The 25,709-nt window shown below is 44.8% G+C and overlaps 1 protein-coding gene across 2 annotated transcripts in view; it reads left to right on the top strand.

Annotated features, from left to right (window-relative positions):
- PTPRR (protein tyrosine phosphatase receptor type R) overlaps nucleotides 1-25,709 on the top strand; it is an 813,462-nt gene that overhangs the window by 668,877 nt on the left and 118,876 nt on the right. For both annotated transcript variants that reach the window (XM_085652526.1, XM_085652527.1), the window contains 2 exons: nucleotides 1,949-2,086; nucleotides 23,425-23,535. In XM_085652526.1, coding sequence (XP_085508652.1) covers nucleotides 1,949-2,086; nucleotides 23,425-23,535 — 249 coding nt within the window. The remainder of the gene's footprint in view (nucleotides 1-1,948; nucleotides 2,087-23,424; nucleotides 23,536-25,709) is intronic.

The following is a 25,709-nucleotide window of genomic DNA, read 5'->3' as shown; positions in this document are numbered from 1 at the left end:
TAAAGATGAGCCTGACCATCTGAGTCTTGGAGAAGATTTAGCCACTGTAAGTCCCTTCAATAAATCCGTGTATTCTAAGAAGTATAAGATGACTCCTCTTGGTCGTTGTGAGGCTGAGGACTGAGAGGGCGCTTGTCCCAATCGATGCGCGCGTTGGATGTTAAGCATCGTGCCTTCTGGTAAATGTAACAGTTTAGGAAGAAATGACTTGAAGAAAGAGAGAGAGTCAGATCCCTCAAGTCCCTCCTCCAGGCCGTAGATCCGTAGATTGTTCCGTCTGTTACGATTCTCAAGATCCTCTACCTGCCTTTGGAGCGAGGAAACCTGTGAGTGAAGATGAGAAGCATTAACGCAAGTTTTCTTCAGAGAGACGACACTTTGTTCCACCAATGAGATCCTTGTTTCAAGTTGGGATCAGTTATCCATTAAAATTTGCTATTTAGTATTGGTCTCTTCCATGAAGGGTCTGAGAGCTCTAATTTATTCTAATAGTAGCTCCATAGATACAGGAGAAGTAGATTTAGGTGGCGAAGGGGGGTCCTTTTTTAGCCTTTTAGTATTAGATTTACCTGGGCCGGCGACAGAGGGATCCATTGTTAACGCCAGACTCCGAGGAGTAGACGCCAGAGAATCTTCAAGTCTAGAGAGCTCGGAGAAAATCTTTGAATTCTTAATAAAGATGTGCTTTGACTTAACGGAAGAAGAGTGTGTTACTTTTGTTCTGCCCATGAGTCGCAGTCACAACGCTCTCATCTGAACAAGTGTGTATAGGTTGAGGGGCTGAGAAACGAAAGTTATGTAAGAAAGCGTACAGCCGTGGAAGAGAATGGTAAACCAGCATCAGATAAAAGAGGCCTCTGTGTGTAGGCACGGAAGTAATATTATTATTTGTGTGGGTGATAAAAATATTAGAGTGCGTTAATGTCTCAAAGTGAAGAAGACACACTCCACTAAGGTTGCGCCTGTGAGGGCTCAAAAGCAAAAACTGCAGACTTGAAGCCAAACATAAGCAGGAACGAGCAGACAATGTATAATAACCAGAAATGGTGCTCCAATGTAGAGGGCATGAATTCACCAGCCCCAAAGAGATTGTAAGCAAAAATGAGAAAACACAGCCATTTAAATTAACAAGGTGACACCATGAAAAGACGTTGCCTCAGTTGCCTCAACCTCAGGTAAATACAAAATGGCCACCCCTCCAGGCACATCGTGCAAATCCCGGCAAAGGTAGCAGGAGAAGACCTCAATAGAGCCCTAAGTCCAGCGTGACATGCATCAAAGACTCATTCCTGGACACAATGAGCTGACTGAAAGGGGCTCAGATATTGCAAATCATCGTAGCGATGAAGCAGAGGGTGCGCGCTATCGCGCGAGAAAGAAAAAGAAAATGGCGGCCGCAACAAAACATATATATTCAAAAACGATGCCTGCATGATTAACAATCACGTCAGCATGCTCCAGAAACCTTCATGAGTCGAGAAACACCTCCTGTGCGCTGATGGACTGCCGTATAACGTGCTATCAGCCGAGGAGACCGGAGAGCCTCACCCGTGTGCTGTCATATCTCGCGGGCGCCAAGCCACGCCCCCCCTCCTCATTAATATTTCACTCTCCATTTCCACATCTTCCAGGCTTTCACAAACTCCTAATTGTTATACTGTCTTCAGCTACTTTGCATCACCTTGTTTACGATGCGCTCTGGTTCTCTGATAGCTAGATTCATACTGTATAGATGGCAAGAACAAAAAACATACAGTTGACCTACAAATATAATATTGGATCCAATATGTTTTCTGTAATAGGTATGAACTGTACAACATATGCAAATGAAAAGGTGGAATAATGACAGTGCTTATGGCCACCTCTTTCTAAAATGTGTTTTTAAAAAAAATGTTTTGCAAAACTCTAAGAATGACATAACATACTTTTCTTGTTTATCCAAAATTAGGGTTATGGCGGAGAAGAAAAAGCATTTATTGCCACCCAAGGTCCGATGATTAACACTGTGAATGACTTCTGGCTGATGGTTTGGCAGGAAGATGCACCCGTCATTGTGATGATTACAAAACTGAAAGAAAAAAATGAGGTAGGGTGTGCTCACTGGAGAAGCATCGTAGTTTGTGGGAAAAGAGTCTGGCAGCAGCAAGCCTATTCAAGAATGTGTGTTCTTTATACACAGTGCGCGCACTACATGAAACATACAAGCATCGGCAATGCCAATAGGCCTGGCTTTAAAGGAACGTTGTATGGTAATGTGAAGCATTACCAGTAAATAGTATTGGGATGGATGGGTATTTGTATGTAATAAAAGAACTGTAAAACAATTTAGGTGCAGGTTAAAAGGTTAAGTGACAGATGCACTGTCAACCAGACCGAAAAATCAATGTAGGTTAATGAAAGCACTCCTCCCATATATGATACTGCCAAAAAACAACACCATAAATCCTCTAGTTATCCAAGACACTTCAATAGCATTACAATGTCTTGTGTGTGTCCTTGAAAAATCACACTCTGACAACTGGAAGAATAAACAAAATGATCACAGCTGTGTGGAGTACAAGCACATTTTGTAAGTAATCACACACCTTCTGCCAATCAAAACTTGCACTCCTGGCTCTCAACATGCGAGTTAAGCCAAAGCCCCTCTCTAGTGATGCTCACATAATTGTCCTGCGACAGCTGCGCTGTCAAGCCAGACCATAAAAATGGGTACCAGAGGCAGTTCAGAGGTTATCAAAGGATAAGGCAATAACTGCCAGCTACCCTTGGCTATGGCGAATTATTATCCTAAATAATTGTTAATAGCCACCAGAACAACCAGTCTTCTAACCATTACTTGGAATGGAAAAATCGAAACTACTCAAATTACGTAGGTAGGGATAGGGGTTGGAGTCCTAAATTGAAGAGGCATCATGAGGAGTCGATCAATAGCAGCCAGTCTATTATCTGCAAGTACCAATGATGTATTGATACAGGATCTACCTCAACAAATAAAAATCAACTTAATACCATTTCACAGAAAAAATAGCTAAATACCATTTATCAAATTGCCAATTTGACTAATAAAATAAGTTGGAAAAGAGAGATGGGGCGCAAGGGCATAGGGAATGTAAGGGCAGAGCTTAAGGAGCATGGGGAAATGAGCTATATCGATCTCTTACAAAAATGTGAGGACAAAAGATGTGGGGATTGTTGGGGACCCTGCAATTATTATTATTATTATTATTTTTAAGTGGGGGGGATGGAGATAAGGGTGAGAGATTTAGGCCATATTTGGGCAACACCGTAAAAAAAGAAAAAGAGATAAAATACAGAGGGGAAGCAGTATAGGGCAAAGAGCAATTATCCCTTACACATCCCCTGTCCCCTTGTTTACAGAGGAAGGGGTAAGGAGGTACACTAAGGGCATCATTAGAAAGTCCGCCCGCCATCCTGACGTAAAAAGGGGCCGCCTGCCATAAATGCGGCGGTCCCGTGGGGGTGATTTGGATGCGCCCGCCATACTGGCGGGCGCATCCTGCATTTTTAACATTGCGGTGGGCGGTGCTTTCAGCATCACCCGCTGCAATGGCAAAAATGCATGTTGTGCATATGCATGCACAATGTGGCAGGCACCGCGCGGTGCCTGCCATGTTATGCATGCACATGCAGGGGGGTACCATAGGTACCACCCATGTGCCTCTCCCCACCCCCCAACATCCTGGGGGCCCGCAATGGGCCCCCAACTTCCAAATCTGCATGCCTTTCCGTGGCGGCGAGGCTGCCCCCCGCCTGCATCCTGATATGGATGGCAGTGTCTAGCAGACACTGCCACCATATTAAATCCTTTTCCGCCCGGTCGACTTGTCAACCGGGCGGAAAAACGGCGGAAGGTCTTCAAGTCATACTAATATGGTGGGGGAATGGGTGGCGGGCGGGGAAGGCTGTAGGGCGGATCGGATCCGCCCTACATCCTAATGAACCCCTTAGTTCCTGAAATGAAAATGTGAGGAAGAATGGAGGAGACTTAGCTCCCTGCTAAGCCTTCTCCATTTTTCCTCAAATTTGCATTTAAAAAAGGGGGCATTCCAGGGCAAACAAAGGGAGAATAAAAATTAAAACATGAACGAGCTCCAGAAGGCATTTCTTTGGTTGGCCTAGCCAGCATGGCAAGTGATCGTTGAAAAATTAGATGAACAGGTAACATGAAAAGGACTAGTAACAACAGGTTGAGTCAGAACAGGTCACCCTTGAATGATAGAAATGACTGAATTGCAGTAACAATTTTGCGGTCAGCTATCCAGAATGATGATGTATGTGAAATAAAACTGACAGTTGTTGGCTTGACCAAAGGTTTTGAGAGTGTCTTCCATGAAGCTTATGATGGTAACTGGATAGACGTCATATCCTGGTCGATCTGTGAATTGCTGGTGCTTACCTTCTCGGCCTGTGCAAGGCATTTGTTATTCTTCAACATGAATTCCATTGTTTGCAGTGAAATGGGCAGTGTGTCTGAACGGTTGCTCTGGGAAGTTAGGGGCAGAGACTCTGTATGTCAAGCAGCTTACTCTTGGTTCTCCTGTCAGGCCTTCATCAATGGGCTATCATTGGCAGTGGTCTGCCTCTGATGGATGGATCTGTGGACTAGTGGGTCTTTTTGCTAGGGTGTGCACTTTCTTCTGTGATATGCAATTGAGCCGCTTGGTGATCTATTACCTTCAGATCATGACATTATAGCTTTTTGTAAGATGTCGATCTTGGTTGTAAGCGGTAGGTTAACTTTGAGTCAGGCAGCTTCTCTCTGCTTTTATTACAGTATGCAACAGTGTCATGTGGCATCATAGTATGTGCGCTCTCTCATCACTGAGCTTTGGGTCAGTGGGTAAAGATGTCCTGCGGCAAAGCCTGTAGTTTTGGGGCCTACCTTTAGATGTGGGGAGCACACAGTGTCCTGACAGGTCCAAAGTCTTCAGTTCAAATGGGCAAGCCTTATCTTTGTAGCACCTCTTCTAGTATCTCTTTATTTTCATTATGAGGCCAGACTCTTTGGGCCTGGGAGAAACCCGCAGCCTCCCAGTGATAGGCGAAGTGATAGGTTGAATAAACAGCTGTGTGGTGTAAGGTTTGTGGGTTGGGCACTCTTTCTTTTGCGTCTTCTGTGTGCCTGTCTCTTTAAGGCTTCGAGGCATTGTCTGTCTCAGTCATTCAAGCTTGCACATCTGTGGGCAACTGCTACACTGTGAGAGCGAACGGTAGGTCAGTCAGTGCTCAGGGTGATGGCGGGCCTCCATTAAGGCTTAGTGTGACATGAAGGAGGCCAGGCCAGTGAGTCACAGACACCGGTGGATAAGAAACAGCATTTACAATGAAGTGTAAACCACATACTGCCTTTACAACGTGGTCCTTACAACGAGGCATCTTTACCACTTCATTTCTTTACCACAAGAGTCTTTACAATGATTTGCCATAGGGGAAGCAGCGTTAGACTATGAAGTACAACATTTTTCCTACTGTTGCGCAGACTGGAGTTGGAATAGTAAATGATCTCACTCCAAAGTCCAGCACTTTTCCCTAAGGCAATTTGTTGCTCGTTGTAAAGACATGCGTGGTAAAGAAATGCAGTGGTAAAAACTAAAAACGGGTTGTTGTAAATACCACGTAATGAAGCCATGCCTTGTAATGGCTTGCATGGTTCCGACATACAACCCCAGTGGACATCTGCCGGCTGATAGTGTGTCTTGGATGTGGGGCATTTATGTGGTGTAGGATTCGTGCTCGTCAGCATAGGAGGCTAGAGGGCTGTGGCATTATGGCCCCTCCTCCACTCTTTAGCACTGGTGATTCAGAAGGGCTAGCATGTGCTACAATGTGTGCAATAAACCCACTGCCATACATTCTATCTTTGCCCATGAAGGAAAGAGCAGATGGCACAGTGCCACTGCTTGCCTATGGCGGTAATAAACTTGACTGGACGTGCTTTTACAGAGACTACTTTAGAGTCTGAGGTGGGGAACATCAATCCTGCCCATACTGCACCACCAGTGAGTATTTGAATTGCAGGGAGGCATGGTGGACATAAACTTGAGTTCCCCCACTGTGTGTCGGATGTATGTCGGCTACCGCACTGTTGATTCATGTGGTTTTCAGCCGAAGGAGAGACAGCTGTCGGGCAGCATGGAGCAAGGTGTTGGGACCCGTTTTTTTGTGAGGCAGTCAGGAAGGGCTTGAATCTACAGCCTCTAAGAGAGGTCTGGACAATTCGGGTAGTGCAGATGGGTGATTTTCCACCAGTCATTTCCCCTGTGGGCTGAAGGCCTTGGAGCTTTGTTTTGAAAACCCTGGCCGAGCATCCCATCACCTCTTAAATGTACTTAGCATTTATAGCAAGATCGGCGTGAGGGAGCTTTCATTCCAATCCAATTGATTTACTGTGCACCACAGCAGGTCAGGATGTCACGTGTGGGCATCACATTCTGGAATGAAAGCTCATTAACGTCAGACATGGACGTCAGACAAAAGACGCAGATTTGTTTCCAATAAGACGCCGCTATTGAGCAAGCCACAAACAACTAACAGCTAAGGTAAAACGATGAATTGAAATTTGTAACAATTTTATTCTCCACTATGCCACCATGACTAAATATGTTCACAAACTCTTTCCAGACACCGCATGATGACCCAAGACGAAGAATTGAAAGTCATTCCTACACATAAGACTTAGGTACTTGGGTGTCACCACTCATTCCTTCACTTTACCCTTGGCTTTCCTCAATATTACTCTAATTGAATTTTATATATATGTAATTATATTTAGAACAAACCCACCCTCAATGGAGTCCTGCTCAGTACTCAACACTATGAGTTTATCGTAGGCTCCACTCCAGTGATGCGTGCGTGCCACAAGCAAGTTATCAATTACCTCACCTCCCTGGCCCGGTCCCACCCCCATGACTCCAGCAGCGTGAGGATCGGCTAGGTGAGGGGTTGCTAACGCTCATTTGGAACCTTGGGGGCTGTGGCAACAATCCCCTGGACTCCTACATTGCAGAGCTGGGGAGGGTTCAAGTGTGCATGTCCGGCTGGTTGGAGCAAGGCACTTGTCCGAACTGACGTGCGCACTTCAACGCAAGGAGGCCCAGCACCTGTCACTCAACAAGCAGGCTTGTAGCGGAGGCTCCCTGCCACCCCATGTACCTTTTTTGCCCCGGTCATGCCGCGCACTGTGGGGGGGGGGGGGGGGAGGGGGGAATGGCATCTTTATTATTAAATATTTTTTATATCATGGCAAACCAGCAGAAGGACGATCCCCAGTGCACTCATAAAGAAACAGCTGATGACTGAGGGGCAAAGACCTAGGGAAGCTTGTAGTCCAAAATCTGTTAAACCAGTTCCTGGCCATCTGTGGAACGGACCACAAGCTACTGATGAAAAGACTAGCAAAGTGACTGGGTCCAAGAGACAAGGCCAATGACCAAATGTTGTGCAGAGCTTTGAGTATAGATCTCAGCAGCACAGTGACCACTCATTTCCATCACAGTTTATACCATGCGTCTGCAGATTTTGCAAGGGTCATCTCTGCACATCCTTCTATTTAATGTCTTCTCTGGCTAGCGTCATGAAAGCGCTTCATCTTGATTGCAGAGTTTTGTGGATGACGCCCAGATGGACGTGCAGTTGAAGAGTGGTGAGAGAAGAATATCCCTTACACAATTGCCTTAAGGGTACATTTGTCTGGATAGGACACAACAGGGTAACTCTTACTGGGACCAAGAGTAACATACTGCAATTCACGTTATCAAGGTTGTCACTACCTCCCTTCAAATGACTGGTTTAACAGGTCAATCCATTAAAACGTTGCACTTCGATGCATGTGCACCCCTGGCCTACAGGCAGTCTGCATCCTATGTCCAATACACAACCATCTGCCACTACATGAATACAGCAGTAAAGCGTAGGGTTTATGTGATGTTCTGTACACTGGAGGGGGGCAGTTGGTGAAGACTGGGGGCTGTTATAGCTCCTTCGTGGCAGGGAACAGGTTTTACAACGCTCCTTTTGACAGGAGTATGTTACCCCCATACAGTTGGAAGCAGCTGTTTCAAAGTACGTGAGAAGCAAGAGAGGTACAATCAGATGGCTGATGCAGAGGGAGAAGAGGATGAAAACGAATTGAACGTGTATGTCTTGTGGTTTTCTGGATCTGAAAGGCTGCAAGTGAGGAGTATTGCACAGAGAGAAGAGAATGAGCTCTACACACAACAGGATGCTGGAGCACTTCTCCTGATGCCCGATCATTGTTTCGTGGTGTACAGAACTGGTTTGGTGGTTTTGCAAGTGAGGGGTCTGGTACTACCCAAGTAAGCCAGATTGAGCCATGCAAGTTCAAGGAACAGTCTGCAGCCAAAGCTGACGATTGTCCTTTTTACCCTGAGGTAAGGGGTTAGAGCAATGCAAACTCACTGAGTCACCACAGATCCATGCAGTGTAATGTAACGTAAGGAAGATTTGTAGAGCGCTGCTTGGGCATGAGGGCACCATTTTGAGGTTGGTACCATTTTGAGGTTGGTGCAGTTCAAGATTGGTTTTAAACGGATGTTTGGTTATCAATTATCAATGTTTTATTGAGTGGGTAAGCAGTAATCTTATTGCCATCACTTGTGTCCATGTAAATATACCACCTTAGAACACTGGAATGGTGGGCGCTCCTTAAAAGACCATGTTGTGCCCCTGCCTTCTACTCCAACATTCCATGCTTTTTTTCCAGTCTCTCCATTTAAATTTTTGAGCATTCTACCCTTTGTGAATGGAATGTTCTAATAGCTTAACAGCCCTTATGCCTCGGAAATACCAGCTCTTAAAAGCTCTCTCTGTGGCTCGGTCCTATAACTCGCTTTCAGGGCCTTTAACTACTGGTATAGCCTTCGGCAGAGGACTATAAGACTATATGATGATCCAGTGTTAAATGGTTCATGTGTACGCCATAGGATGGCTAGCCAAGATGGTGGTGACATTTGTGAGGTCTGCAGGTCATGAGTTCAGATCCCTGGCAAGACAAACTTAGTTGTCCATCCTCCCAAGGTTAATACATTCGGTTCTGTTAAAATTAGGAACTCCAGGCTTAGAACAGAAGGTGAAAAACTGCAGTACTTAACAGTTTAAAAATCACGTGTTTTATTTGTTTATGAGAATAAATTAGGTGTTTTATTGGTCATGTTACACTTTGACAGTCCTTTCCGCTCACCCTTTCTTTGCTAAACAAGTTAAACCTATGATACAGAGGAATCTTTTACAGCATTCCGAAGATATGCTGGAAGCGTAATTTAGCTATAACTACTCCTGCAGTCTGCAAGCACACAACGTTCCCTTTGGACGCTTTCTGTTCCTTCTTAACCAAACCTTCCAGGGGAATGAATCACAGATTAGGAGCTAAAATATAACATTATGTCTGCGTGGCCTGTTAATTAGGCTTTGTTCGTCTCGGCCACCGTAGGTCATCGCACACGAAGTAAAGGCGGCGAGTGGTGGAGCTGGTAAGGAATCAAGAAAAACATTCAGGGGCCTAGCCTGCCCCGGGAGGAGCGCCCTTTCCTCTTCCAGGGCGCCTCGGACACTGGCCATGGACAGGCCTCGCTTATTTTCACGTTTTAACAATGGCAGTGACCCTTCTAGGGAGGAGCGCGGTGTAAATCTGATAATGACGGAGACCGCGCTGCTGCCGGACCTCGGATTACATTTTTCCCAACAGAGGCTGTCAGGGGGTTTGTTCCATTTTAGTCGCCCTCGGTGTGAGGGACGGAGCTCCTGGTGTCTCACACTTCAGATCATTGGGCGGCAGAAGAAATTCAGTCACCTGGTCAGTATTATTTCACTTTATAAAATGTATTTCGCAGATTATTATCACCGCACTGCGCTTCTTCACCTGTTGACGCTATCGAGGCACATTGTTAGGGAGACAATCTGATGAAATGTCACATGCCTGCCAGGGCTCCGTGCAAGTTCACTTACACCTGGCCTTTTTAAGAAGGCATGCTGTTAATTGTTTAGAAAATGTGATCATTAAATGTTGCTGAATAAGTTTCTTTGCCACTAGTTGTTTCTTCCTACCTTACTTGGAGAGTGTATTTGTGCTCAGCACCTGCAGTCTGTGAAGGATTCTTCATTTGGAGTGAGTTTGCCTTTAGGAGTGACTGCCCAGTGCTGGCGACAGTTCACCTCTCTGGTTATGTGATTCGAATAAAGAGCATAAGCTTCCCCAGAGGTGGCTTGGCATTATGGGAATCCAAGAAAATGAGCCAGAGGCTAGCGCCTTTGAAGGTGGGAGGGCTGCGGTGGATTGGCAAGGACCAGTCTCCTGATCGCCCCATAGTCCGTCCACCTATTCCCTCAGAAACATCAGATATCTCAGGAGGGAAGGGCAAGGACTGGAGAGGAGGAGAGTGAGGAAGGATGCGAGACTGCAATCCACAGCACAGCAAGTGTGGTACTTCTTCCTGAATGCTACCCTACAAAAAGATTTCTACCTTGTCTAGACAGCAGACACTTAGCATTTATTTCTCTACTTGCACATCAAATAGAGATGCTGCTTCTGAAACGCAAAGAGCATTTCTATATTGCATTTCAGTCGTCGCTATAAATATGTAATTTGCCTTTACCTGATTGTCAATCATGTGTCTAAAAGTATCATCCAACAGCATATATATATATACATATAAACATACATACATACATATATACATATATACTCACAGGTTCCCGCGATCAAGACTGTTTAGTTGAAACCCGTTGGCCGTGTAAATAAAATCAAGTTGGATACTAAAATTCTGGAGTGCGACATAATTTATTGGCCATTGATTTTATATATATATATATATATATATATATATATATATATATATATATAAATATAAAACATGGTTGCTCTTTCCGGAGCGCAGGGACCCATGAAGAGCGGCGTACACGCCGGCAGAGCATACCGGTATATAATATTCCAAACACAATCCAATAACGTAAGCTCGCAGGACAAATAAGCAGGTCACCAGTAAATGATCCAAGAGTTTATTACACAACGCGTTTCGACTATTGGCACAGCCTTGTTCACGTGTAATGTGCACTACGAAAAGGGTTACTGATAAAGTTTACAGAGAGTCAAAAAATAGAAAGGGGACTTCATTTTTCCAACTGGAAAATCCATGGCAGCCATGTTGTAATGGTAAATGCAATGTACATGAACTTGACATATAAATAGCAGGCAAAGCAAAAGATGTAAAGATGTAAAAACATGGTCCCAATGCTATCCGTAATATCTGCTTACAGTAATAAATGTCCAATTTAAAACAAGACATTACTCCGTACTAAAAACAACAGAGATCGTAAATTAGGCTGCTTTGTTTGGAATATATATATATATATATATATATATATATCAATTATCCGATTATTTCTCCTCCAAAATAATCAAGCAGCACACCAAAGGATTCTTTACAATCGGGTCTCCTTTATTAGGACGAGACACTTGTCAACGCGTTTCGATAGCTTCACGCTACCTTGCTCACGACATTGTTCTTTCGTTTACAATTGGTTAAAAAACATTTTAAACAGCAAAAAGGGACCGATCCGATTGGCATCCACCTTCACCTTTGTTTCTTTTATCACCAAAGGTGGTGCCATCTTGGAGTAGCTTTGTTATTGTGTTTTGTTTTATGCTGATGCTAAAAAAACAATCATTTTATACACAATTTAATCCTTTTACTCTTCTTTTTTCTCAAACTAACCCTTGTAGGTAATTAAAACTTGATTACTCTTATTATAAAGTGCAAGTGCATATTTACAATATTTTGTTATAGTCTACGTTTCATTCACGTAACCGTTCTATTTATAATTCTTTGGTTACAAAGTGCAAGTGCTTATGTAAACCAACATTCATTAATCATTACAAAGTGCAAGTGCTTATGTAAACAATCTTTGAATTCATAAAGTGCTAGTGCTTCAAGTAAACCCATATCCTCCTCATATAATATAGGAAACTATTCTTCAGTACTAGAACACTAAGTTCTTATTTCTAAGTACTTGTACTAATATACATATTCGCCCTACTCTTTTCATCTCTTACTCCTTTGTTTGGGTCCCTCTGTCAATTTACTTTTAAAATATATTTAAGAAAAGGAAGATAAAATTCTCTTGATTATCTTTCCCTTCTTATCTACTCGCAAGAATAAAAAAAGAAACTTGTGTTAACAGCACTTCATTCTTTTGGCAATGACTAACCTTTATCCATAGAAAACATCAATTCCTTATTCATTTTACTAATTTCAGAGGCAAGGGAACAGATCCTCATCCACATTCAATCCATGGGGCTCTTTACAATCAAATTCCAGTATATAGTAGGTCTCCAATTTCCTGAGCTCTTTCTCCCTATCCCCTCCTATTTTTTTCTTAGGGATTTCTGCTATACAACTGTACTTCAGGATTACTCTGATGATATTTCTCAAAATGTCTGGCAATAGGATATGTTCTATCCTTGTTCACTATAGCTCTTCTATGCTGGAGGACACGTTTAAAGACCGGTAAAGTGGTACTGCCTATATAAATCTTTTTACAGGGACACTGTAGCTGATAAACTACAAAACTAGATCTACAGGTCAGATGTCCTTTAACTTTAATGATTTTATCAAAAATAGTTTTAAATTGTGTGCAATTCACTCCGTGTTGACATGCCTTACATTTAAAGCATTTAAAAAATCCCACTTTACTTAACCAACTTAATTGTCCCGGTTTCTTCTGTTCCGTGAACTCACTGCTGACTATTCTGTCCTTTAATGACTTAGATTTGCGAAATGTAATATCTGGATGTTTTTTCATCATTGGGCCTAATACAGAATCACATTTAATCAAATGCCAATGCTTCCTCAGGATTTTCCTAACCTCTACATGGCTTGTATTAAAAGTGGTTATAAACCTACAATTGTTCATGCCATCTTTGGGGTTCTTCCTCCTGCTTGTTTTTGAGGCTTCGAATAATGCGTTACTTCTGTTTATTTTCCTGGCTTTTAAGGCCGCCCTCTTGATCACATTAGACGAGTATCCTCTTTGGACAAACCTTTCAGTCATTTCCCCCTCAATGATCAGATATTCTTCATCATTACTGCATGCTCGACGGGCTCTATAGAATTCCCCAAAAGGAATACTCCTAATGAGTGGGGCTGGGTGGGCACTATCTGCATGAAGAATTGTGTTTCCTGCAGTTGTTTTTCGGAAAATTGTTGTCTCTAATTTTCCTTTATTTACCTTCACCCTAACATCTAAAAAGTCTATACATGTTTCGCTGTAATTGCCGGTGAATGCTAGATTCAGCATATTATCATTCACATCCTTCATGAATTGCTTGACTTCAGTCTCCGTGCCCTGCCACAGCACGAAGACATCGTCTATAAAGCGTACCCATAGCAAGACATGTTCTAGCCAATGTTCCAATATTGGTCCTTTGAGTACCTGCTCCTCCCACCAGCCCCGATGTAAATTAGCGTAGCTGGGGGCGAAGCAGGTACCCATTGCCGTTCCTCTCTCTTGTTGAAACAACTCGTCACCAAACAAAAACATATTCTTAGTTAGACACCATTGCATCATTTCCAAAAGCATGCAGTTATGCCTTGCAAATCTTAAGGGTCTCTGATTTAAATAAAATTCCGTAGCTCTAAGTCCATCCTCATGTCGTATGCTTGTATACAGGGTTGTTATATCTAATGTCAGCAATAACATATTGTTCTCTTCCCATTTAACATCATATATGTATTTCAAAAAATCAGTTGAATCCTTAATATACGAGGCTAGGGTCCTGACAATTGGGTTTAAAAAATAATCTACATATTTGGATGTGTTTTCGAATAGGCTCCCACACGAGGAAATGATAGGTCTCCCTGGTGGTGTGGTGGCATTCTTGTGAACTTTGGGTAGCATATATATATATATATAAACGCTCCCAGTTCACCCAATCTGCCGAACTCAGGGCGAGTGCCATCTCCTGCAAACGCGTGGGTGAGTCACGGTAATATCACAGCTCAAAAACAGGCACAAAGCACTCTCGGGACTTCTATTTATTCAGTAGGGCAAATGCATTTCGGCACCTTTGCCTTCCTCAGTGCTCAATTACAAAAGACATTTCAGTCTCGCAAGTGTTTAAATTGCATCTCTGTTCTTATCATTGGCGGAACTTAAATCACAGGCAGCAACAAAGGACTAGCACAGTTCTTCAGTGTAAATACTGTTCTTTAGCCGCCATGTCTGCCAGGCACTATAACAGATGATGACGCTCTCGTTTTCCGTTAATCCACAGTTCTTAAAGTCTCTTATGGGCAATCTATCATTGGAAAACGAAACAATTATTGTTCTTTTACTGTGCCTTACGTGCAGACAGATTTGATAGTTCTTTGCACATTTACAGCCCCCGTCCACCAACCTTAGACTGGTGCCAACTTGATGATTTGACATGTCCCTCGCCACTGCCGTGGGTCAAAATGAGCCATTACTCCGTACTTAAAACAACAGAGATCGTAAATTAGCCTGCTTTGTTTGGAATATATATATATCTATATATATATATATAGATAGATATATATATATATATATATATATATATATATAGATATATAAAAAACAAAAGTCCTGACCCTCCAATAACTAGGAGGGAATGCAAAGCAGGTCCGGACCACCAAAGGCACTTACTCCAACAAAATCAAGGTAGGCGGGTTCACAATTGCATAGTTGATTTATTCATCCATGAATAATACAGACAAGTGTCCGCCCCAGACGCGTTTCGATCGCCTCCGCGATCTTGCTCCCATGACACGCTGGTGCCGGACCACCACTTTTAAATTCAGTGCGCCCAATCATCGACGTGATTGGTAATAGTGAAAAATAAACAAAGAAAATACTGCATAGGGAGCACATCATTGAAAAAGAGCCCTTTTGACAACAATGTAACTCGGTTAAAATCCGCAGCCCTCATGGTAATGATAATACCAAAACAAAAGGGTTGATGAAATCAAAACGATTGGAAAAATGGATTGACAATGCCTAATAGGATCTACATTTAAACAAAAGCAAGGGATACTGATTTCAAGAAAAATAGTAGCTGTAGTATTAAGTATGCCCGTCGTGGCTAAAATTATGGCGACTGCCAAGTCAAAAATGCCAATACCTGAACATGTATAATAAAATATAAATACAGTAAAAAGCCCTGGAATGGTAAAAAGATCGTTGATAAATAGGCATCATAAAATACATAAATCTAAATACACAATCATTAAAAAAGGCCCTGGGTGCTGCATACGAGTAAAACAGTACTCCCTAAAAAACCATGTGCAGAATCAGTGTAATAAGGTGCTATGAATTAATATCAATTCACAAGGTTACCCAATACGGAAGAGCCCACACAGGTAGGTATGGCTTTTCATCTTTAATGGAGGCTGTCGAATGGGTGTCAAGGCATGTCACAAACAAAATTAATTCAGCCATCCGCCGGTGCGTTTCGTGTCCCTGCACTTCTTCATGGGCTGGGCTGTTCGGGGCGTGAAATAACAAGTTTCAAAGCACAGGATTGCCTCTTAATACCTGCCTCAGTGGGCGCGGCCGACTGCTAAGCCTGCTGGTATTTGTAGTGCTTTGGTTGTTTATTCCAGTGAGTTTGCGATGCTGCCCCAAAAAAAAAGTACATACTTCTTAGAACCACAGTGGGCGTTGTTCATCCTTGTACTACTTCACCGACATTTCAATGCCTTCACCAATCAGCTCCTGTCCCTCTGACGGTTCAGCCGGTTGGCGTCTGCCGAGGGTCCGCTTTCACGCAGCGGGGCTCCTTCCACGACGTAGGCACGCCATTCAACATCAATTCACAAGGTTACCAAATACGGAAGAGCCCACACAGGTAGGTATAGCTTTTCATCTTTAATGGAGGCTGTCGAATGGGTGTCAAGGCATGTCACAAACAAAATAAATTCAGCCCTCCGCCGACGTGTTTCGTGTCCCTGCACTTCTTCATGGGCAGGGCTGTTCAGGGCGTGCAATAACAAGTTTCAAAGCACAGGATTGCCTCTTAATACCTGCCTCAGTGGGCGTGGCCGACTGCTAAGCCTGCTTGTCTTTGCAGTGCTTTGGTTGTTTACTCCAGTGAGTTTGCGATGCTGCCCCAAATAAATGTACATACTTCTTAGAACCACAGTGGGCGTTGTGCATCCTTGTACTACTTCACCGACATTTCAATGCCTTCACCAATCAGCTCCTGTCCCTCTGACGGTTCAGCCAAGGCATGTCACAAACAAAATAAATTCAGCCCTACATTTTTTTTGGGGCAGCATTGCAAACTCACTGGAGCATTGCAAACTGCTTTGCTTCATTGAAGCGAGAGCAGGGAAACCTGCTACCGCTTCAATGAAGCAAAGCAGATTGCTTTTCCACATGGGGAGCTGCATGTTAGCAGCTCCCCATGTGGAAAAGCAATGCCGGCTCCCGCAGGACGCGGGGAGCCGGCAGGGACCGTGGGGGCATTGGGGCTCCCCCCACGGTCCCCAAAGGAGAGGCCCAAGGGGATTCAAGGGGACTTAATCCCCCCAACTTAAAACGTGCCACAGGGCGCCTTTGCACAGTGGTAAAGGGAGGGGGCGGGACCAGAGGCGACGTGTGCAAACGCGCCCTGTGGCGCGTTTTAAGTTGGAGAATTAAGTCCCCTTTAATCCTGAGGGCCAACTAGGCCACCAGGTAGCTCCAGTAAGCGCCACAGGCCTGCGAAGCAGAGAGGTGGTCCAGGCCACACCCCTTTTTACACATCTGTGCAACGCAGCTCTGTGGCGCTTACTGGAGGTACCTAGTGGGCTAGTTGGACCCCAGGGATCCTCAGGATTCAAGGGGACTTAATCTCCCCACTTAAAACGGCCACAGGGCGTGTTTACACATTGGTGAAGGGAGGGGACGGGGCCTGAGGTGACGTGTGCAAACACGCCCTGTAGTGCGTTTTAAGTTGGGGAATTAATTCCCCTTCAATCCTGAGGGCCCCTGGGGGCACTCTAGCCCACCAGGTACTTCCAGTAAGCGCCACTGTGCTGCGTTGCAGAGAGGTGGTCCAGGCCATGCCCCTTTTTACACCTCTCTGCAATGCAGCTGTGTGGCGCTAACTGGAGGTACCTGGAGGGCTAGTTGGACCCCAGGGACCCTCAGGATTCAAGGGGACTTTATCCCCAAAGTTAAAGCGGCCACAGGGCGCGTTTGCACATGTCACCTCAGGCCCCCCCCCCCCCCTTCACCAGTGTGCAAACGCGCCCGTGGTGCGTTTTAAGAGGTAGTTTTAATCCCCCTGCCCTATTATGTCGAGTGCCCAACTCCATGCTGCATACAACTGAAGGGCGTGCATGGCAGGGGATGGCCACCCGCTGGGGTTGGGCACCAACCTCACACCAATAAGTGACAAAGGCTATGCGCAGTGGGGGATTGGGCACCCACAAGAAAGTTGGGCACCCTCCGGGTATCGGGTGCCTGTGGGGTGTTGGACACCTAACCCTATGCCACGTACAGTCGAAGGCTGTGTCTGGCAGAGGGTTGGGTGCCGGCCTGGTGTTGGTCGCAGGGCCCGCCTGCAGGTCTGGTTCTGCGCTCAACCCCATGCCACGCACAGCCATAGACATCTTACTATAAATTCATGGTAAAAAACAAAGGTTAAAGTAACGTTATCATTACGAATCGCAATAACTTACTTTACATTAAAAAGAATTTTAAATTCACTGAAAAAAAGAAAGGTTAAAGGGACATTCCCCAGTTATATTTATCTCAAGTAACTATATCTCACACATTCATCATGCACCGGCTGAACCCTCAGATATTACATTATTCATGACATGTTTAATGGCTGCATTCATAACATCCATAATCACATCTGAAAACTGATAACTGATAACACTGAATGGCAGGGGCGCGAATATGTATTTTGGCGTGCTTATAAAAGAAACAATTAGCATTTTTTTCCTGTCCTTTTTCTGCCATAGTGATAGGCCATGCCTTATTATCAGAGCAGTGTATTCACTACATATTTCATTAGAAATGAGAGACATTCAGTAATGGAGCGGACCTCTCTGAACGGCTACCACCCCCAAAATGGTGGTCCTAGCAACAGTGCAGTGATGTAGGATATCAGCATGCTGACATTGAGAACATCATGCACAATGTTTTCCTGTCACAGCTAGCAACTCCAAACAGTCTTTCAGCATTGTGGTGCTGGCACTCCTTTTATTGTGGACTGCACTGGGTCAACAGCACAGCAAAAAACACCGAACGTTAAGCAGTCTCATAATTTTTAGTGGTATTGTTTATTACAAACAGATGTGTTAAGTAATACCATTTGGTCTTCCTGGACTCTTGGATAATCAGTAAAATCACCCTCTTCCTCAAAAAGCCAAATCTTGATGAGAAGTATCTACCCAACTGCTGGTGACCATCTAACCTCCCTTGGCTAGGTAAGCCATGCAGAGCTATGTGGCATAGCCACGAAATGCCTTGATTGTTAAAGAAACTCTACTTGGGGAATATCAGTCTGGCTTTTGTCCAGGGTTCAGCATTGTAAAGTGCTACACTGAAGGTTGTGAACGATGTGTGTATTGAATGAGGAGGACTTTGGATCCCTACTCCTATGCCTGTTTCTGTCTTTCAACAAAATTGACCATGGCGGGCTTTCTTAAGCATTTAAGTAACATATAGGCTGGTGGTGACACAGATGTTATTTTTCTGGAAGAGCAGAAATATCTTGTTGTCTTCCTCAGGGCTTGATCCTATTTCCTGCCCTCATCAACCTGTAAATGGAGCCACTAAGCTTGGTCTTCAGTTTCAATGACACACCTTCCTGAAAACCTTTTCCAGCAAAAACACTCATCATATGAAATCTTCTTGAAGAGACTCAGCATTAGGGATGGGTGACAAACTCTGCTTCGCTGGAGGGGTTCTTAGAGTTTTGCCACTCTGCGCTCCGCTTGGAGCACGGAGTTCCCAAAAACTCTGGCAACCGCAGCAGAGCAGAGTTTAATGCCCACCCTCATGAGACCTACTGTGTACAGTTCTGTTTCTGATTTTTTAACTCTTAGTGCACATTGTGCTCCATGAGGCAGTCTTGCTGAAACCGGCCCCCTGTGCCCGGGCATATATCCAGCACTGGTCCTGTGCTGTGGCGCCTCTGGGATGTGGGCAGGCGCATCAGAGGCAGTGCATTGGAACACACAGCTTTCTTGAGCAGCCAGCGCCTCTCAGTGCACACTGTGCTGGAATAGGCAGTCTTGCTGACACGAGCCATCCAGCTCTGGAGCTGTGGTACCTCTAGGATGCAGGCATGAAAACCAGGGGAGTGCACTGGAGCACACGGAGTCCTCAATCTGCCAGCACTGCCATGGGGTAGATGCACACTTGCCCCGTGCAGCACTGGCCTCCTCTTCAAAGGGGACAGCGGGGTCTGTGGAGAGCCTTTATGTCACAGGTGCAGAAACAACTCTTGCAGCGTGCCACACATTCAGCACGCCACACATTCAGCACAGCCCAAGTTTAGAGCAAGCGCTGCCCAGGGAGATCTGTGGCTGTCTACATGAACAGCAGTTAGTCACGGTTTCCATTGCGGTTTCATTATTGAACTCCTATCAAACCCTGCCACGTCTTCTGCACTTACTTGAGGCAAGTACATATTATAATGAATATGATGAACTGCTTTCCAGAATATAGCTCCAGGTACTCCTGGAAGCAGGGTTACATGTGGGGTTGATTATGGGAAGGCTGAGAGGCACCATTTCGTGGGCAGTTAAAGGAGCAGTGTTTTGCAGGAGGACACCAGTCTTCTCACAGAAGTACTGAGACACAGGGGTGAGGGGCAGTGCCCTTCATGCCCGAGGATGCCAAGCACTGTGGTCTGGACACTGCTCGCTGCACCGTGCCAGGCCTGCTCCAGTGTCCAGAGAGGCCCAGAGTGCTCCAGACTTCGAAGCATCCAGCCAATATTGAAGGTGTACAAGGGTCCAAACATAAACAGGTGGCTACATATCAGGCCCCTGTGACTCTGTGGTCCTGCGTGCTGGACTAGGAGACAAGGGTCAGAGCATTTCAAGGGTTCCACTACTGGCAGGACTGCCACAAGGGCATAGGGGCGCTCACCGCCTTTGAAGCCCCTACCTACAGTGACATCTTCATGAAAATAATCAATTATCTGAAAATACCCCTTTCAGCATCAGGGGCAGGCCGGGGAGCCAACTTGCTCTCTGGGGGACCTGTGAGGGCTTTTCCCCAGCTCATCTTACTTCTAGTACTCAATATTCTGGGCACATCGTGTGCCTTCGAGACACTGTATTTGAACTGCCTGTGTTCAAATGGGCATCCCATGGTGAAACTTTAAGACTATGCTTTTCTGTGAAGATCTTCAAGACTCCATTTCATCTGAAGAGGGTTGTATTTTTAGATTGTGTAAGTACGTAAAAGCAGTTCAGTTTGTGATGCGCTTAACAAACCACAACAGACATTTTCAATAGCGCCCAGAGAGGGAGATGCAAGTCTTCTTCAACAGCACCCAGAGCGGGAAATAGGCGACTTCAACAGCGCCGAAAGTGGGAAAGAGACTTCAATAGCACCCAGAGGGGGAAAGGAAGTATTCTGCAATAGCACCCAGACGGGGAACGGATTAGGAGAATTCTCCACACATGGGACATAGATCTGTACGGTAAGCCTTCTTCCTGCCTGTAAACCTTCTCCCGGCCACTATCTAGGGAGGGCCCACATCAGACAAACAAGACCTTCATGTCTCAGGGAAGGAAGATAGCACCCAGAGTGGGAGTTAAGAGACTTTTTCAACAGCGCCTAGAGCAGGAAAGACACTTCTTCAACAGAGCCTAGAGCAGGAAAGAGACGTATTCAATAGCACCCAGAGAGGGAAAGGAAGCCTTCTGCAATAGCACTGAGATAGAACTGGGAATCTTCACCACACAAAAGACCCTGATCTGTACATTAAGCCCCTGTCTGCTTGTGTACACCCCCAGCCCCTCTCACAGGAGGGCCCTTCTAGGACTCTCTTAGAGAGGAATGATAGCGTTTGGAGACCTCTGCACACAAGGGAAGCAGGCTTGTTCTGTAACTCCCCCCTTCCCTTTGTCTGTGCATGCACAGTACATCATCTAATCTCTGGTAGGCAACCCTGGTTCTTTTGTGGACCCCTATCACCATCAACTGCCCAACCACGCCCCATCTCCCTGTCTGTGCTCACCCTCGCCCCCAATGCCTAGGCTCCCGACCTGCCCAGGTTTGCCCTGCCGCTGTGAGCCCAGGTGGTCTCACCCACGCTGGGGGGGCATGGACCCCGGCAATGACCACGAGGGGGCGCCGCAGTGCTGCATGCCTGTGTTCAAGAATGCTGCCTTCCTGAGGGAACCGGTGTTCGCCAACACCTGTGGGTTGCCCCGAGGACTACTACCTACTAACAGGCCACCCCGACTGCCAGCACAACACCAGCACTCTGACTGACCTGCACAGCTGTGAGGAGCCCACCTGATGGCAGAGCCAGACCATAGTATTGGGGATCCAGCACCCCAACTTCATCAACATCACCCTGCACCTGGGTGAGTACAGGCGGCCTCCTGGCAGGGCGACTCAAACATGGGAATAAAGGTGCAGTGTGCCTTTTGAAAGTGCGGGACGTGTATCTAAGCGGTAAGCTTTTATTAACGCACACTGTTACAGAATAATGCATGTGTCAGTATGGAATGTATGCCTTTCTGTTGCACTAGTATCATTCACTTCACACAGGATAGATTGTCTATGAAGGTTGATGTTAATAATGGGATACCAATTCCTCCCGCTCGCGGAACTCCAAGGAAGTTGGCAGAGTTTTTAGTTAGTAGTGAAATTCCACAAGCTCTGCCCAGGCCTACTCAACATTAGGATGTGAGAGAATCTTTTTTATATAGATTCCCAAAAAGCAGAATTCCTTCTCATCACTCCCAAATATTTGGGGGTGGGGGATTGACCGTACCATTCTGAACACATTAAAGCAGACAGCTTTTCACCTTCTCTTTCCATCACTGTAAAATCATTGGTGTATACAAAGACGATATATTAACTCTTATTACTCACATCAACCAGATGGCCAAGTCTACCAATGTGTTCTTTTGTGTCATAAAATGATGTAACATGTTATCTTACCTGACCGCCTGAAAACTTCTGTTCAAGCACTCACCATTTTCAGACTTAATGTTTAGAATGCTGTACTGGCTGATGCCATTATCCTCACCCACTCTGATCATGGCAATTCTACATTACTGGACCAGACTTATTACCATCCCAAAATCACTCACACCCTCTGTGATCTTGCATGACTGCCTTCACTGCTTGGTTTAAGTTTAAACTTTGTTGCCTCCATGATAAAAATATTTATCAGGAGAAACCCTTGTATCTATCCAGTTTATTCAATATCGCTGGTGAGCAAAAAGGTTTCAGGAGTAAAAATTCCCAGGAGCTCATGGTTCCAAGATTCAAAACCCAGTTTGCATAGAAATAACTTTACACAGACGCTGCTACGAATACTAATAAAGCTTTGCCTATTGACATCTGGCACAAAAGCACTCTGATCTTTTTCAGAAATTAATTCAAATCCTACTTTATGCCATTGTTTAAACTAATGTCTTCCCTCTCACCTTACTCCAACTATACTGTGCCATGCTAAATTGACTCAGGTTTACCTTCTATTATTGGGTCCTGAAATGTGTTTCATTATCTCGACTTGAACTTCATCATCTGAATTATTTCATGTATTCTGATGCAAATTATACTGAATTTTATTTAAGGCAGCCAACAGGATCACAATATCGATTTACTCTTCTGTAGAAAATTCTCATGTTAACAAGAGGAATGGTGGGCGTTAGCAAATCTGGACTGGCTATGCTGCATAGAGGGTGGACATTTAAAAAACATTAAACTGAGGCTAACAATTCTTCCAACCTTTGGGGGAGCGAATAGTTTTTCCCTTTTAGCATATAATAAAGAAAGGTACAACTGTTAGATGACTGCTGTCATTCCTATATAATGTAGAAAATGTAAGTAGAATAATTTCCAGTATCATGAATCTTACTTCAGGACCTTGGTGAGGAGACCAGAAGGTCATAGAGGTCCAGAGGGGATCCAGTTCACCCCTTACCTCCATTAGAGAACCATATTTCTGATGAATGAACCATGTTTCTTTTTTAAATTGAACACTCTGCATTAAATTACATTGTGGACATGCTATGTGGTCGGTGATGCGGCTTCTCTCCTTTTCCATATGACAATCGTATGCTGGATGGATCGGTCATATCAAACATTTCTAATATGTGTGCCAGTTTTTAGCTTATATAAGTTTACTATTCGTTGGTTATAAACAATACTTTAAACGGTCTGCATTTCTTGTTTCAGAAATGTGTTCTGTACTGGCCTGAAAAGAGGGGAATATACGGGAAAGTAGAAGTTCTTGTTAACAGCATGAAGGAAAGTGACTACTACACAGTCCGCAGCCTTACCCTGAAGGTAAGTAACAAATGCCCAAGGAGACAAATGCATTTGTAAATCTTAGAAAGGTTGGATAAGCTTAGCAAAGATGATGCTCCGATGTATAATGCATAATACGTGAAACCTCTTTAGACCAATTCATGAAAGTAGGTATTTCAATTTCATTAGCTTAATTGCAGTGGGCCCAGTTCACAAATGGATACCTACTGTTAGGAATTGTGTAACTGGTTGACTGGGGTGTGAGCCCTGGTCAAGCAGCAATCGCAGTCCTTTTCAGGGTAAGGTACTAGTAAACCCCAAATTAACCTATGCAACACTTCAAACAGTAAAACAGTGACAACACCACATGCGATATCCCACTCCAAATTAGGTGAATAGAGCAACATTTAATAAATAAAACAAGTCCATAATGACAAAACTCCAATCAGTAGAACTGGAGTTATGATTTTTTTAAAGAATAAAGTGTAAAATAGTGCCTAAAAGCACAAAGCGCCAACCCCTGCTATCTGGTCACGCTAGACTGGGTCGAATTCAAAGGTTCAGTTAGTCTGTTATTGACCTTGGTCACATACAGTCTCAGATTAGTCCTGCTAAAGGTTTACTCTCAAGTTTTGTGCCAAGAGTTCCGTTTACGTTGTAGAGGGTCACAGGGAGCAAGGAGAGCGTCGCGGGCGGTTGTCGGCATGGCACGAACACCGGGCTGGGCATCATGGACTTGTGGGCTGACGCTTTCCATTGGCGGCCCACCAATGTCCTCCCGGGTTGTCGATGCTGTTGTGCAAGGAGATGAGCTGGCAAATTTTCTGTGCGAGCAGTGCAGTCTCGGTTTAAACGGGTCTGTTTGTGGATGCAAAGAGCCCAAAAGCTTGATTTAAGAGCTCGTGAGCCACACCTGGGGTCCAGGACCTGAGAGGCACCATTTGGGGGTCAGGAACTCGCTGCAGCTGGGTCCAGGAGCTGGTTGGGGAGTCTTTTATGTCCTTGAGGCTCAGATCAGGAGGCCAGCAGACTAGCCCTTGGAGTCACTCTGGGGTCATGAGTTCACGAAGTTGCAGGTCCCTTTCTTTTACCCCTGACAAGAGGACAGCAGGTTAGCACAGCAGGGCAGATGTTCCTTTATAATAGCAGCCCAGCAGAGTGGCAGTCCTTGTAGCAGCACAGCAGTCCTTTTTCCTGGCAGAGAATCCACAGGTCCAGAAGTGTACTGAAGATTCATGTCTGAGGTACAGTATTTATACTGAGTTGTGCCTTTGAAGTGGGGGAGAGGTTTCCATTTGCATTCCCAGGGCATCCTACCTTCCCTGTTCTGGCTCCAGACTAACTACAGGGGATTGCATCCCTTTGTGTGGAGGCAGGACACAGCCTATTCAGGTGTAAGAGGGGCTGTGTCCAGCTCCTCCCTCCCATCCTGTCACTGATGGCCCATCAGGCACACCTAAGCTCCCTATTGTGTATGGCTGTCTAGGAGGAATACACACATCTCCACTGTCAACTACACCCAGTCATGTGACCAGAGATAGGCTACAGGCACTAAATGGCTAAGGCAACAAAAATGCTTAGTTTCTAAAAGTGGCATTTTCAGAATTGCAGCGTAAAATCCAAATTGTGAGCAACAGAGGTAAGCTAGCCAGTCCTAAGACAAGGAGCTCACCAACCTATTCAGGGAAGCAGTAAAAACATAAGTCACAAATCATTGGTGCTCTAGAGCAATGGTTGGTTACCAAACAACCACAAACATAACCCTCAAAATTAGGGTTAATCAATACAATACAATCGTTTTGAGCACTCAGACTTTCAAATGAGTCAAACGTCCAGTCCAAGGGGTCGTATGATATCGGTCAGCTTTAATCCGATCCACCAATTAAAGTCATAGAAAAATGTTTCTGTAAGCAAATCTTTACAGCACTATAAACAGCCACCATGTGGATTACTGAATGAGTCAAATGTTTTTTTAAAGGCTACTTTTTCCCACTATGTAATAATTGTATGTAGTGTACAATTACACGATGTCCAGAGATAGCTCATTTTTTAGGTCGAGCCTAACGGCAATGTGCATGCACTGCTCACTCTGCGAGGCATGCAGTAGTTGAGTATGCTGTGGAAGACTCTCCTCTCCGCCCATATTTTTGATTGGCTGGTGTCATTGTCCTTGGTACATGCTGGTTTCCGATTGATAATGAGGCTTGTTAGTC

Source organism: Triturus cristatus, chromosome 4_1, assembly GCF_964204655.1.
Source record: "Triturus cristatus chromosome 4_1, aTriCri1.1, whole genome shotgun sequence".
In the NCBI taxonomy this organism is placed as follows: Eukaryota; Metazoa; Chordata; class Amphibia; order Caudata; family Salamandridae; genus Triturus; species Triturus cristatus.
This window is presented reverse-complemented; position numbering and strand designations above follow the sequence as displayed.